General features: G+C 35.0%; 1 protein-coding gene across 1 annotated transcript; it reads left to right on the plus strand.

Annotated features, from left to right (window-relative positions):
* The first annotated feature begins 335 nt into the window (after positions 1 to 335).
* Positions 336 to 10,831, plus strand: LOC136820995 (collagen triple helix repeat-containing protein 1-like). The gene is made up of 5 exons (XM_067077229.1): positions 336 to 665; positions 1,416 to 1,641; positions 3,054 to 3,125; positions 9,642 to 9,718; positions 10,278 to 10,831. Exons 1-5 carry the CDS (start codon positions 555 to 557, stop codon positions 10,608 to 10,610), a joined length of 819 nt encoding a protein of 272 aa, XP_066933330.1. The 5' UTR covers positions 336 to 554; the 3' UTR covers positions 10,611 to 10,831.
* The last annotated feature ends 1,656 nt before the right edge of the window (positions 10,832 to 12,487 follow it).

Raw genomic sequence — 12,487 nt, forward strand, 5'->3', positions numbered from 1 at the left:
CCGATGGTGTATTGGTGGCCGCCCACACTAAAGCTCTAAAGGAGTGGTCCAATATAAAACTAAAATATGCCCGACCTTCAGACCAAAGCGTGTCGTAGCATATTTCCACATCTGGTACCAGATAAAAATTTAGCAGTAATTATCTATCTCGCGCAAGCCTTCTCCCCGCCTGGTGGCCGCACACGACCTGCATGTTTGTACTTCTAGTCTTGTGCACATAACGAATCAAGTGCTCTGATTGGTTCAAAATTAAAACAATCGATTGACCGCAGACATTTCAATAGAAACAAAAGATTCTACAACTTAGGTTTCAATAAATGAATAGCGCATTTCTTATCCTCTTTTCCAAAATCTCTGGAGCAACATTAGCTCTAATCCAACCTCAAAAATAAAAAAAAAGATCTGGGAACTATATGGCTTTTGAGTTTCCTTTTAACTCCGAAACGTATGCAATCGACGACACAAACGAAAGAGATAGAGAAGAGAGCACAAAAGACTGAAGAAATCTACGAAACCATCAACAAAATTAGCGACTACTTTCCGAGAAGTCAAACATGAAGAAAATAATATTTTTCATTCAAATTTTGGTGGTACTTGGCTCAACCAGTTCGATCAGCGAATTTGGAAATGAAGAAGCAGTTTTAGACGCGAAAAGCAGTCAAAAAGTAAGTTCTTTGAATTTTACTATTTTCACTTAACTCTTTACCATATTCAACCTAGGCTTTTAGGGGCGGTTCAGAACTGGGGGAGGGGGCTTTTCCTGCACCACCCCTTAACTTTTGATCTCGTGGATCTTTTTGGATGAAATTTAGCACATAAGATCCTTGTCTCATAAGGTAACTTTTGACAAAAGATTTTTTTGATGACGTCACTCATCATGCCAAATGTGAGCAAAAACCGAAAATTTCCTTTGTTTTTATAAATAGCTATTGTATTCTAACAAAGGCATTAGAAAAAAGTTGCCTGAGTTTAAAATGCTTATTTTATCCTAAATATTCAATAAAATACGGTTTAAACGATATATTTGACATTGAAAATAAATTTGTATTGGAAAAGTGTCAATTTTTGTGAGACCTTACTGTCAGAAATGTCATCATGCTCAAGGTGTGAAAATATTTAGTTGTCAAATTTTTTTTTATTTTGAAGCTAAATAAAAGTTAGGAATTTACAGAAAATTTCACGGCAAAAGCTCTATTATTTCAGGAGCTATTACTAATAGTTTGACCTCCGAACAAGAAGAGCCCCCCCCCCATAGGCCGAATAGGGTTAACTGTTACCCTGGGTATCAGAGGTTGAGTTTCCAAAGAACTTCAAAGTACCACCAAAGAGATTTTTATTGGGTCTAGGAGCTTTATGCTACAACACTAAAAGCACATATCAATCTTTCCTAACAATATCCTATTCTTTTTCATTAGAAAACCCTCGCTGAATCGGATTCTTCCACTTGTCAGCCTTGTCGAAAGGGTCGAGACGGTCGTGATGGCTTGAACGGACTACCCGGACGAGATGGGGAAGATGGATGCCCGGGACTAGCCGGCAGAGACGGACTACCTGGCGCGACGGGGCCAGAAGGTCCCCAAGGTATTCAAGGCCGTCCGGGGTCAAATGGAACCAAGGGAGACCAAGGTGTTCCAGGAAAAGGTAAATGTGAAAGATTCGTATTCTATTGGCCTTAGTATTAGGTGGTAATCGTTAAAAAAATGAAAGGAGAACAAAGCTAAAAGAAGAACTAAATTTAAACTTTAAATTTGCGTCAGTCTATTTCTGTATTAATTTAATTTTTTTTCCTAGAGGAGGGGGAGAGGGTTATCAGAAAAGAGTTCGCACACAGAAGGAGGGAGGTACTGTCAAAGCGTACGCAAGCGTTTAAGGGGGAGTGGGGTCGAATTTTACTTACTTTTGAGCGTTACGTACTTTTTGACCAGCCCCTTTTTGAGTTTTAGAAACCTAATTGATTGATTAGTAGGTTCTATGAAGGATCTTTAAATTTAACTAAATGTGAATCAAAAATTTGAATGGCTAAAGCCTATTAAATTCATTGTATTTCTGAACCCAGTTTTCCGAATTTGGGGTAATTCTAGTCCGACACGCCAGTTGGGATAGAAACGGTATCACGCGGGAAAAGTGAGCGTCGGAGTTAGGTAAGCATAGAAAGATATTGTCGGCGGCAAGGGCTGAAAGTTGATGTTAATCAGCAGCCTCTCACCAACTTTTGCTCGTTCTCCTACGCAGCTCTTATTCCAGCAAACGCCTGCCGCCTTTATGTTCCCACCCTGTGACACCCTGTGGCATGATTAATCAACTAGTTTGCTAGTTTAGGGTAAATCTCGAACGGGAATTTTATACACGTTATCATATCATATCAGAGGATATCTTTTTGACTTATCGACCGCCGGAGGCGGTTTCTTTCATAGTGGTACGCTCATCTCGTTTTGCCTTGGCTCATTACTTTTTCCGAGCTGATTTATATATTCGGAATTGAATAATCGAGACATGAAAAATGACTATATTGTAATCTGTTTTCAATGAATAAACTAAAATGTACTGGAGATGACATGTAGGGCGTTTAATAATGTGCGCGCGCTCTTTCGCGAGCGTGATGCGTGATGGGAGGCGGTTGTTTCAGTGTGGTTTAGATCCACACTGTGACCTAGTTCGTACTACTCTTTGTATAACATATACTAGGTCACAGTGTGGATCTAAACCACACTGAAACGCCCGCCTTCCTTCACGCATCACGCACGCTCGCGAAAGAGTGCGCGCACATTGTTAACGCCTACATGTCATCTCCAGTACATTTTAGATTATTCATTGAAAACAGATTACAATATAGTCATTTTTCACGTCTCGATTATTCAATTACGAATAAAAGACATTCAGGGAAAAAAAAGAGAAACACCTGGGTAATCTAGTTAAAAAAACGAAAGTAAATGGTAGACAAAGTAATGAGCCAAGGCAAAACGAGATTAGCGTACCACTATGAAAAAAACCGCCTCCGGCGGTCGATAACATTCCGTTATACGAAAAGTAATCCAAATTAATTTCTTTATTAGATGGAAAAAATGGTATCAATGGAGCTCCTGGGGTAAATGGAAAACCAGGCCTTCCAGGCCCTCCTGGAAAAGGTTTGTAAAGATTTCCTTTATTTTTCTGTTACATGCATAGCATTTATAGGCAAAAAACAGTTCTTGATCAAGCATCAAAACCCTTAGATCTTAGATTTTCATCGAATAAGGGAGCTTATCGAATAAGGGAGCGTCGTTTATGAGAGTTTCTAGTTGATGGGGTTTTTAAATTTCATCGAATAAGGGAGCCTATCGAATAGTAGAACGTTAGACCATGGCCAGGTACCTCAAAACGTTTCACTTTTTTTCAAAATGTCGGTGAATAAACTTTTGATATCTTTCTTGGTCAATTTGAAGGTGCTGATTCGGAATTTGAATGTTACCAAGCTTGAAAACCCGCAGTTTTTACGTAATTTGCGATTTTTTGCGTTTTTAGGCAAAACTGTAAGCCCCTGAAAATTTATGATTTTGGGGGGGGTCTTCAAAATCAAAAAAGACCTATACCACGTGATAGAGCTCTTCAAACTGAGCAGAAAAATGTATTATATCTAAGTCTCAACTTTTCTTAATCAAAAGTTATGGGCGTTTTTGTGGTAAAAAAATGCTATAATTTTGCATAAATTATGCAAATTGTGGGGAAATTCCCTGTTTTCAATCAATTTTTGACCATAAAATCGTCTATAACTTTTTATCTAAAAAAGTTGAGACTTTGATATAATACATTTTTTTGCTCAGTTTGAAGAGCTCTATCACGTGGTATAGGTCTTTTTTGATTTTGAAGACCCCCCAAAAATCACAAATTTTCAGGGCTTACAATTTTGCCTAGAAACGCAAAAAATCGCAAATTACGCAAAAACTGCGGGTTTTCAAGCTTGGTAACATTCAAATTCCGAATCAGCACCCTCAAATTGACCAAGGAAGATATCAAAAGTTTATTCACCGACATTTTGAAATTTTTATTTATTTTTGAAACAATAACAATCCACTGGCCACGGCCTACGTCAAATTAGAGAGCGTCAACTCGTCAACTGAATGTATATTGCAGTGCCGTAGCAACTGGGGGGCAAGCCCCCCCCAATAATTTTTTCAAAAATAGTTATTTTGCAAAATGCAAAGTTTTTCTTTTTTAATTTGTCATAATTGTCTTTTAAGTGCATGTTATGAGTGCATTTTCAAGCAATCTAAAGTCTATTCACGATAAGTGTGCACTCTTTTTTCTTTTACCTATAACTTTTGAAGGAATTCTTCAATCTTCATAAATTTGGTATCGTTGGAGAGATATTTGTGAGTGGAACAATTTAAAATCAAAAAGTCTTTTAAAAAATTCTAAAAATGAAGATGAAAATGAAGAAGAAAAAAATGAAGATCTTGTAGAAAAGTGCTATAACTTTCATTTTCACTGGAGAGATTCTTTGATCTTAGGAGGTCATCACTGTGAAGAAATTTCACTGGAATATTTATTCAATATAAAGTTATGATACAAAGTTAATAAGTGATTGACCCCAAAAAACAGCGGAAAACAGCAGAAAACAGGGTTTTTAGACGTTAATCAGCTCATAACTTTGTTTGATATCTTTTGACTGAATTATTATTTTTTAGAATTTTTTTCACAGTGATGACGTTCGATGATCAAGGATTCATTTAAGTGAAAATGATGGTTATAGCACTTTTCTACAAGATCTTCATTTTTTTCTTCTTCATTTTCATCTTCATTTTTAGAATTTTTTTAAAGACTTTTTGATTTTAAATTGTTCCACTCACAAATATCTCTCCAACAATACCAAATTTATGAAGATTGAAGAATTCCTTCAAAAGTTATAGGTAAAAGAAAAAAGAGTGCACACTTATCGTGAACAGACTTTAGAGCTCAAATTTTCAAAATTTCCCCCCTGGTTGGCCCTCGCGGTGTCACTAAACTTCAGCCCCCCCAATATGAAAATGCTTTCTACGGCACTGTAGTAGAAAAGTAAACTAGACGATGAAATCGACACCATTGGAACGATAATAAACGCAGGGAAATATGCATGCGTGCAGTTAACATCCATTACGGTAGTTTACGGAAAAATCGGCTGTAGAGTTTAGCCCTGGTGTAGATGATAGGACTGTCTAAGTTTAAGGGCTCTGACCATAGTCGGAAAATTGATTTTAGTATTTGAACATAAAAGTTATGTTTTAGGTTCTTTTAAACACTTTTAACAAAGAATTGCCTTTATAAATTGCTTTTTAATCAAATCCCTTCAGAGTAATTAAGAATTTAATTGCAGAAATGACGCTATGAACTTTAACTAGCTAATAGCCAAGGCTATGATGCGCCCGTTGCAATGTTTTTCTGGGAAACTGACGTCGGTTAGTGATAACCAAGGAAACAAAAAGCAGGAGGCCCAAATAATTACAGTTTCTGTAAACCATTTCAATGACATGTTAAATGAGTCAGAAAGTTGCAATAAAATTTGCTTTTTTAAGTTTTATTTATAAGAACTGCAAGGAAAATGTGTAAAAACAAAACAATATATAGTTTTCTTAAAAATCACACAAGAAGTTTTCTTTGCCACTCCTTTATGGTCCTTGTACACAAAAAATAAATTTAGCAGCTTCCAAGTGTAGAACACCTAAAATCAATATACAACAACAGAACAACAAAAATCAATATTTTTTTTTTAAACATAATTCACTCAAAGTCATCTAGAAGAAATTTAGTTCAGTAAAACATAAATAAAATATAAAAAAAAGATAAAATCGATTATCGATTTCAATCAATGAGTAATCTATAAAATATTGATTGCATTGATACATAGTTTATTGAAACAATTGTGAGTATATATTAATTATCTATCGATTGTGTTAATGTATCAATTAGTTATTAAGTCAGTAAAAATCAATAGGTAATCGATGTAATGTACTTAAATTGATACTGATCGACTGCAATCGATATTTAATCATAATTGATTATTTATCAATCATAATCAATAATCGCACCATCTGGATTTTTGTCCATAATTTGTTGAAAAATACTTTGGTCTTACTTAAATCAAATTCCAGTAACACTTTATCATAATAAATGATCTAAAAGTTCATCAAACCACCCATTGTCTTCAATAGCAAATCGCAGTGGTGAAAAACTCAAACCCATGCATCAATCGCAATCGCAATTAATAACCACAAGAACTGGATTTTGTCCATAATTTGTTGAAAAATGCTTTGGTCTTACTTAATCAAATTCCAGTAACACTTTATCATATAATAAATGATCCAAAAGTTCATCAAATCATCCATCGTCTTCAATATCAAATCGCAGTTTGGTGAATAACTCCAAGGCGACAATCAAAAATATGTTCCGTTCTTGGCAGACAAAAATTCCTAGTCAGACGAGTCAGAAAATTGTCTGAATTTTTCATCAAGCGAACGAATAAATACTTTGAAACCATTTTCCAAAAAACCTGACAGTTACATCAATATGCCTTCTTACCTGTCTTTAAAAATATAAATAAAAGTAATCACGGAAAAGGACGCGAAAAAAAAAGACATAAGTGTGAGAACAGAGTAATCAAACTCGTTAGAAAAAGTACCATTAGAAGTCATAAAAAATCAACCTGAATAAATGCAATCGAAATCCCAGAGAACTTCATAATTCCCCAAACAACATTACATTACTATGTCAAACTCCCATTACATAAATTTTACAATTACGTCAGAGTAGACTACGCTCGCCACCGAAGAGGTTTATTTGGAAAGGGTAATTACATTTTATTGTTCGCTTCTTTTTTAAAGATTGGCCGGGTTGGAAAAGTATGAATTTCTTTGTACATATTTTACCTACCCCAAATATTTAGGAGGCTGAGTTTTAAACAAATGGTCAAGTTGAAACGAACGATAAATGTATCAAGGTCTGTTTTATTTACCCCCTGGTGACTTAACAAAAGAGACTTAACTCGATGTTACAATCCAATTACTGGAAGTTTTTCTCGGCCTTTTTATAATGAGCGAGACATACGTTCTCTGATTACGCAATTTTCATATTGACATTTTCGAGGCATTTTGATGTAACTGCCTGACTAAATTTACTACCGACCGACCGACTCAATTTTAAGAAGATTTTTGACGCGAACGGAACATATTTTCGATTGCCGCCCAAACCATGCATCAATCAATCGCAATCACAATAATTAATAATCGCAACGTCTGGATTTTTGTCCATAATTTGTTGAAAAATACTTTGGTCTTACTTAATCAAATCCCAGTAACACTTTATGATAATAAATGATCTAAAAGTTCATCAAATCATCTATCGCATCATCGTCTTAAATATCAAATCGCAGCAGTGGTGAAAAAACTCCAATGCATCAATTGCAAATCGATAATCGCACCGTCTGGATTTTTGTCCATAATTTGTTGAAAGATACTTTCAACTTACTTAATGAAATTCCAGTATACGATCTAAAAGTTCATCGAATATTGTTCATCACATTATCGTCTTCAATCGATTTGCAGTGAAAGCCGCCATAATTTGTTGGTGAAAATTACTTCTCTCTTCTTCTTCATTACATTTACATAGGAAATGTATACGTTAGGATATTTCATCCAATAATCCATCCATAACTTTCTCCAAGCCCAACAGGAAAATATGTTTTTTATTGCAATCAACCATCGCATCATCATGGAATGTCATGGAATCATAATAACAAACAAACCAAAACAAAGCAAAAAATAAGTCTCACTTTTGGTAAAAAATAGTTCATAAAAATCAACGAAAACTAGAGCAAATAAAGTCTTTACACGATGCAAAAAGGCATGTCCCTGATGCAAGAATTAATTTGCCAAGCTAGAGCTAATTCAAAAAGATGAAACTTGCAATGCCAGCATGCAAATGATCAAAAACACTATCGCTTCGTAATATTATGATAATCGTTTATTCATTTGTTCTTTAGTTCTGTAATAATTTTTCAGTTTCTTCTAGGTTCCCCATTGTATTAGAGAAATCTATTTTTTTTTTTGTAAGGGGTTATCCTGCTGTGTTGCAGCGAAAATATATTCAATTCAAATTCAATTCAATTCAATTCGGTAGCCATCTTGAATAACCTTTTAATGAATCCGATCGGAAGAAAGATAGGAAATCGGGGAAATACTACGAAAAGTAGTTTAATCGAGCAAGGCTCTTGTCTCTGTTAACATTAACATGCGTGAAAAAAACACAAAATAAAAAATGAATGATCGAGAACAAACATGAATAATCGAGCCGGAAAACTGAATCGTGAGATTTTCCCTAGGTACTCCTCATTAAGGCGCCCTTGACGGGCGCAAAAAGACGTTAATAATATGTTGCATCACCTTCTTTTATAAAAAGTGCTAAGTTTTAATGGGTAATTAACCTTTTTGTTTCAAAATTTCTTTACACTGTCTGCAAAGAATTGAACTATTTTAAATTTTGCGGAAAATTTTTCTAAAAAGACGTGTCAAAAGTTATGACTGTTTTTTTTAAGCAAAATCCAGATGAAAAATTGATGAAAAGCCACTATTTTGAAGATTTCGAGACAAAGAAGCATTTACAAAAATTTTCCGCAAAATTTTTTATTGTTCAGTAAAAGATACACCATCTACTGCCAAAAATTTTTCAAAATGTTTTTTCGTCGCCGAAACTAAGCTCTTCAAAGTTGAAATACTCTTCCTCGCAAAAGTCTTCATTTTCTTCTTCATCAAATTTTTTCATTGCAATTTTTGAATTTTCAGATTCAGGAATAGTTTGTCTAACAGAAAATGTATACCATGCTATAGTTTTGTTGGTTACATCAGTCAGAAAACACATTTTAAACACGGCAATTATGAAAAATTCACTAAACTTTCGCAAATCGTTGTACACATAAAAATGAAATATTAACATCAGCATAAAAGTGACAAACTTATAATAAGAAGCCCCCAGCGGTTGGTTTCCAGGAGCAGCCACCGGCTAGGAAGTATGAAATATCTGTTCTTGAGGTCCATTTCTCCTGGAAAAAACTATCTGTTCTGTATCCTGGGCTTTCCTGGATTATATCATCTGTTCTGGGAAAAAAATAAGACTCCTCGAAAATGTATATCTGTTCTCTAGAAATATTGTGTTCCTAGAAAAATATGACAGCTATTCTCTAAAAAAGTTAAAATGCTTTTAGAAAATGAGACCTTTTAAGAAAATTATGAAGCTCCCTGGAAAAAAATCTGGCATCTGTCTGTGTTTTTCACAGTTTAGCTCCTGGATTTTTTGAACAGATTGTCCGCTAGAAAAATTATATGTCTTTTTCCTTAAAATGTGCTCCTGGATTTCAAGAACAGATGTTTTTAAGGCGACCCCTGGATTTTACCTGGGTGTTTTGAGGAAAGACTCTCCTAGATTTATCCATAAAATTTACTCTTCTGGAAAAAAAGAACAGATATTTCAAAAAAGTCCGCCGGCGGCTGCTCTTGGGTTTCGTGGTCCGTTATGACATGAATTTTTGAAACATATGACGCAATGGCGTGAAATTAAAAAGCGGCGTGGTCGTGTAATAGAGATCTTTAAGGTGTGAATTCTGAGGCCAATAGCTGTTTCTATTTTTGTGATTTCAGATGGTTCAATTGGTGGCAGAAACTTTAAACAATGTGCCTGGGATTTTACATCATCTAAAGATTCTGGCTTGCTTAAGGTATGGCTTTTTTCAATACGTTAAAAACTTTCAAGTATTGACAGTAACCATAGCAGAGCATTTAGTGCAATATCACCTTATTGCGAATCCTCTGAAAATACCCAGCTTTGGGGCGTACCAGTTTGTTGGTACGTGTCGGTATTCACCTTTTTTGTGTCGGTATTTTGGTTTTTGAGATGATTTTCGGTGATGGAGAATGTGAAATTTTCACTGATACGTTAATTTTGCTTAAACGTCGGAGAAACGGTGCTAAATAAAGGACTATTTCTAAGAAATTCGTCTTATTCTCTTATCGCATATTAGAACTAAAAAAAATATGAAAATATGTCGGTGTCAGTATTTCGTAAAAAGATGTGCCGGTATTGCGGTGATTTATTTTGATAAATTTCTTTGAAAACAACAAGAACGACAAAAAAAGCAAAATTTGAAAGCAAAACTAAAGAAAATTTTTACCGTGGTAGAATAGTCATGGTAAAGCAGGCATTATTCAATGGCTGTTTTTGCCTACAGGTTTATAATAATTACTTATAACTTCTTTTTCAATCTTTTAAATGAACAGGCTTGCATTTTCACAAAATCAAAAACCGACTCATACTTAATGGTGACAATCTCTTCAAATGTATATCAAGGAAAGGCTAGAGCATGCAGTCGATGGTTTGTCACCTTTGATGGAAAAGAATGTTCTCCTCACCCAATAGACCATGTGTTTTACAGGGGCTACAAGGGGCAATCTGAGTATATCCCCTTCACAATGAATGGTGTTTGCAAAATCAACAAATCAGGCATTGTGAGTGTTGGATTCAACGTTGGGAAATGTAAAGCTATTACGAACATTGGTGATGCGTACACAGGATTCAGATCAGTGACACGCATTGTCATCGAAGAGCTCTAAACACAAATTATTTTTTCTTATTTGGTGCGCCTTAAAAGAGAGCAATTAATCGTTAATTGCATCCTGTAAAAAGCAATTAATCGTTAATCACTTTCTTCGATGCCGCACCAATGATTACAAAATTAATTTTAATGTTTTTTATATACATTTTTTTCATCGAACGCTTTATTAATTGCATTCGAAATTCATTTTGTGAGAAAGAAAATCTATAAACAGCAATAGAAAAAGTAGAAGTGCACTTATTTGCCTGGACACCATTTAAAGGTTTTGTTTTTACGTTTTTAAGTGTTCCCGTTTCATATCAGACACGTATGTCATATCGGGACAGTGTTTGCATATTGTTATATTGTGCTGATATAAACAAAAACTTGTTTTTCTTTCCCTCTTTCTGATCATCTTGCTCCACATACGTGTCAATCTAATGTGAAAAGCTTGTAAGTTAAAATTGATGAGTAAGCAAACGATATCACTCTTATTTAAAAACAAAACCTTTAATTGGCTTTAATGAAATGGGCCATTCTAGAGATTGTCCATTACTGCGACGACATCGATTTTCCCCTAAAAAATGACCCTCGGAAATGTTACTGACCACTCTTGTCTCCCGAATAGACGGGGGGGGTGGGTCCGAATAAGTGGGGGGGGGGGAGGAAAATTTTCTAACTTTTAATTTAGGGGGGGGGGTAATTTGAAGACATAATTTTTTAACTGATATCAATTTCAACAACAAAAAAGAAACTTTAACAAATGAACACGTAAAATAAGAACCAATACTAACAAGACGACTTGAAGTCGAAAATTTCGCCAAATATTTGCAAAGAGTATGCTAAAATGCTGGCTCTGAAAAAGCTGTTAAGAAAATTACGAGGTGGATTAGAAAAAAAAGGTTTAGGTCGAGTGAGAAATGAGAAATGATTCGGACACGGTCATTTTTTTAAATGAATAAGCGAGGCTGAACCATATTAAAACTGCTGCAACCAGTAGTCCCCTGTCTACCTTGTAAGAACTTATAACCTAAAAGTATATCCCCAGCTATCAAAAGTTATTGATTTGATTTTTATAAAGTAAATTCTTATAAGAAAAATAAATATGCTCAAATTGTGCGTCATCCCTCGTTTACTTTGTAAAGTAAATGCTTATAAGAAAAATAAACACCCTCATATTGTGCACTGTCCCCTGTTTACTTTGTATGAACTACTCTCGGGTACCTAATAGCCGTCCCCCCCTCGCTAATTAATTTTTCGAAAATTTTCCACCCAGGACATTCTTATTCCAAACCCCCCCCCGCTTATTAATTTTTGGAAATTTTTTTTGAAAATTCCCCCTTTTGTCCTATTTCAGCTGTATTAGCCACCTTTTCAAAATTTTTCCACCCAGGACATTTTTATTACAACCCCCCCCCCCCCGCTTATTAAGTTTTGAGATTTTTTCCAACCCCCCCCCCAATAGTAATTACCGAAAGGTATATCACCGTGTTTTAAAAGTTATTGATTAGTTTCTTATTAGGTAGATGCCTATATGATAAATAAAATGTTCCCGCATATTATGCCATCCTTTGTTTACTTTGTAGGAACTAATATCCGATCTAATTACAAAGCTGTTCAACCAAATCCTCTCTATTTTGAACGCATAATAACCACTCTCTGTTTTTCATTTACGCATGTCAAGTAGAACATAAATAAGAAAAAAAAATAAAAGAATAAAGTTGTTTGTTTAAAGTACAATGAAGATGAGCAAATAATTGCCCCGCAGGGGCTTTTGTTGCTTCACGTAGCGGACTTGCTCGCCAGAAAAATATTCATGATTCATGTTCATGTTGTTTCTTCCGATTCTGAGCGGGCCGCCGTGGTTAAAAAATGTTCGCGCGCGATATCTCTTTT

This window comes from Clytia hemisphaerica, unplaced genomic scaffold (genome assembly GCF_902728285.1).
Source record: "Clytia hemisphaerica strain Z4C2 unplaced genomic scaffold, Clytia hemisphaerica genome assembly, whole genome shotgun sequence".
Lineage (NCBI taxonomy): Eukaryota > Metazoa > Cnidaria > Hydrozoa > Leptothecata > Clytiidae > Clytia > Clytia hemisphaerica.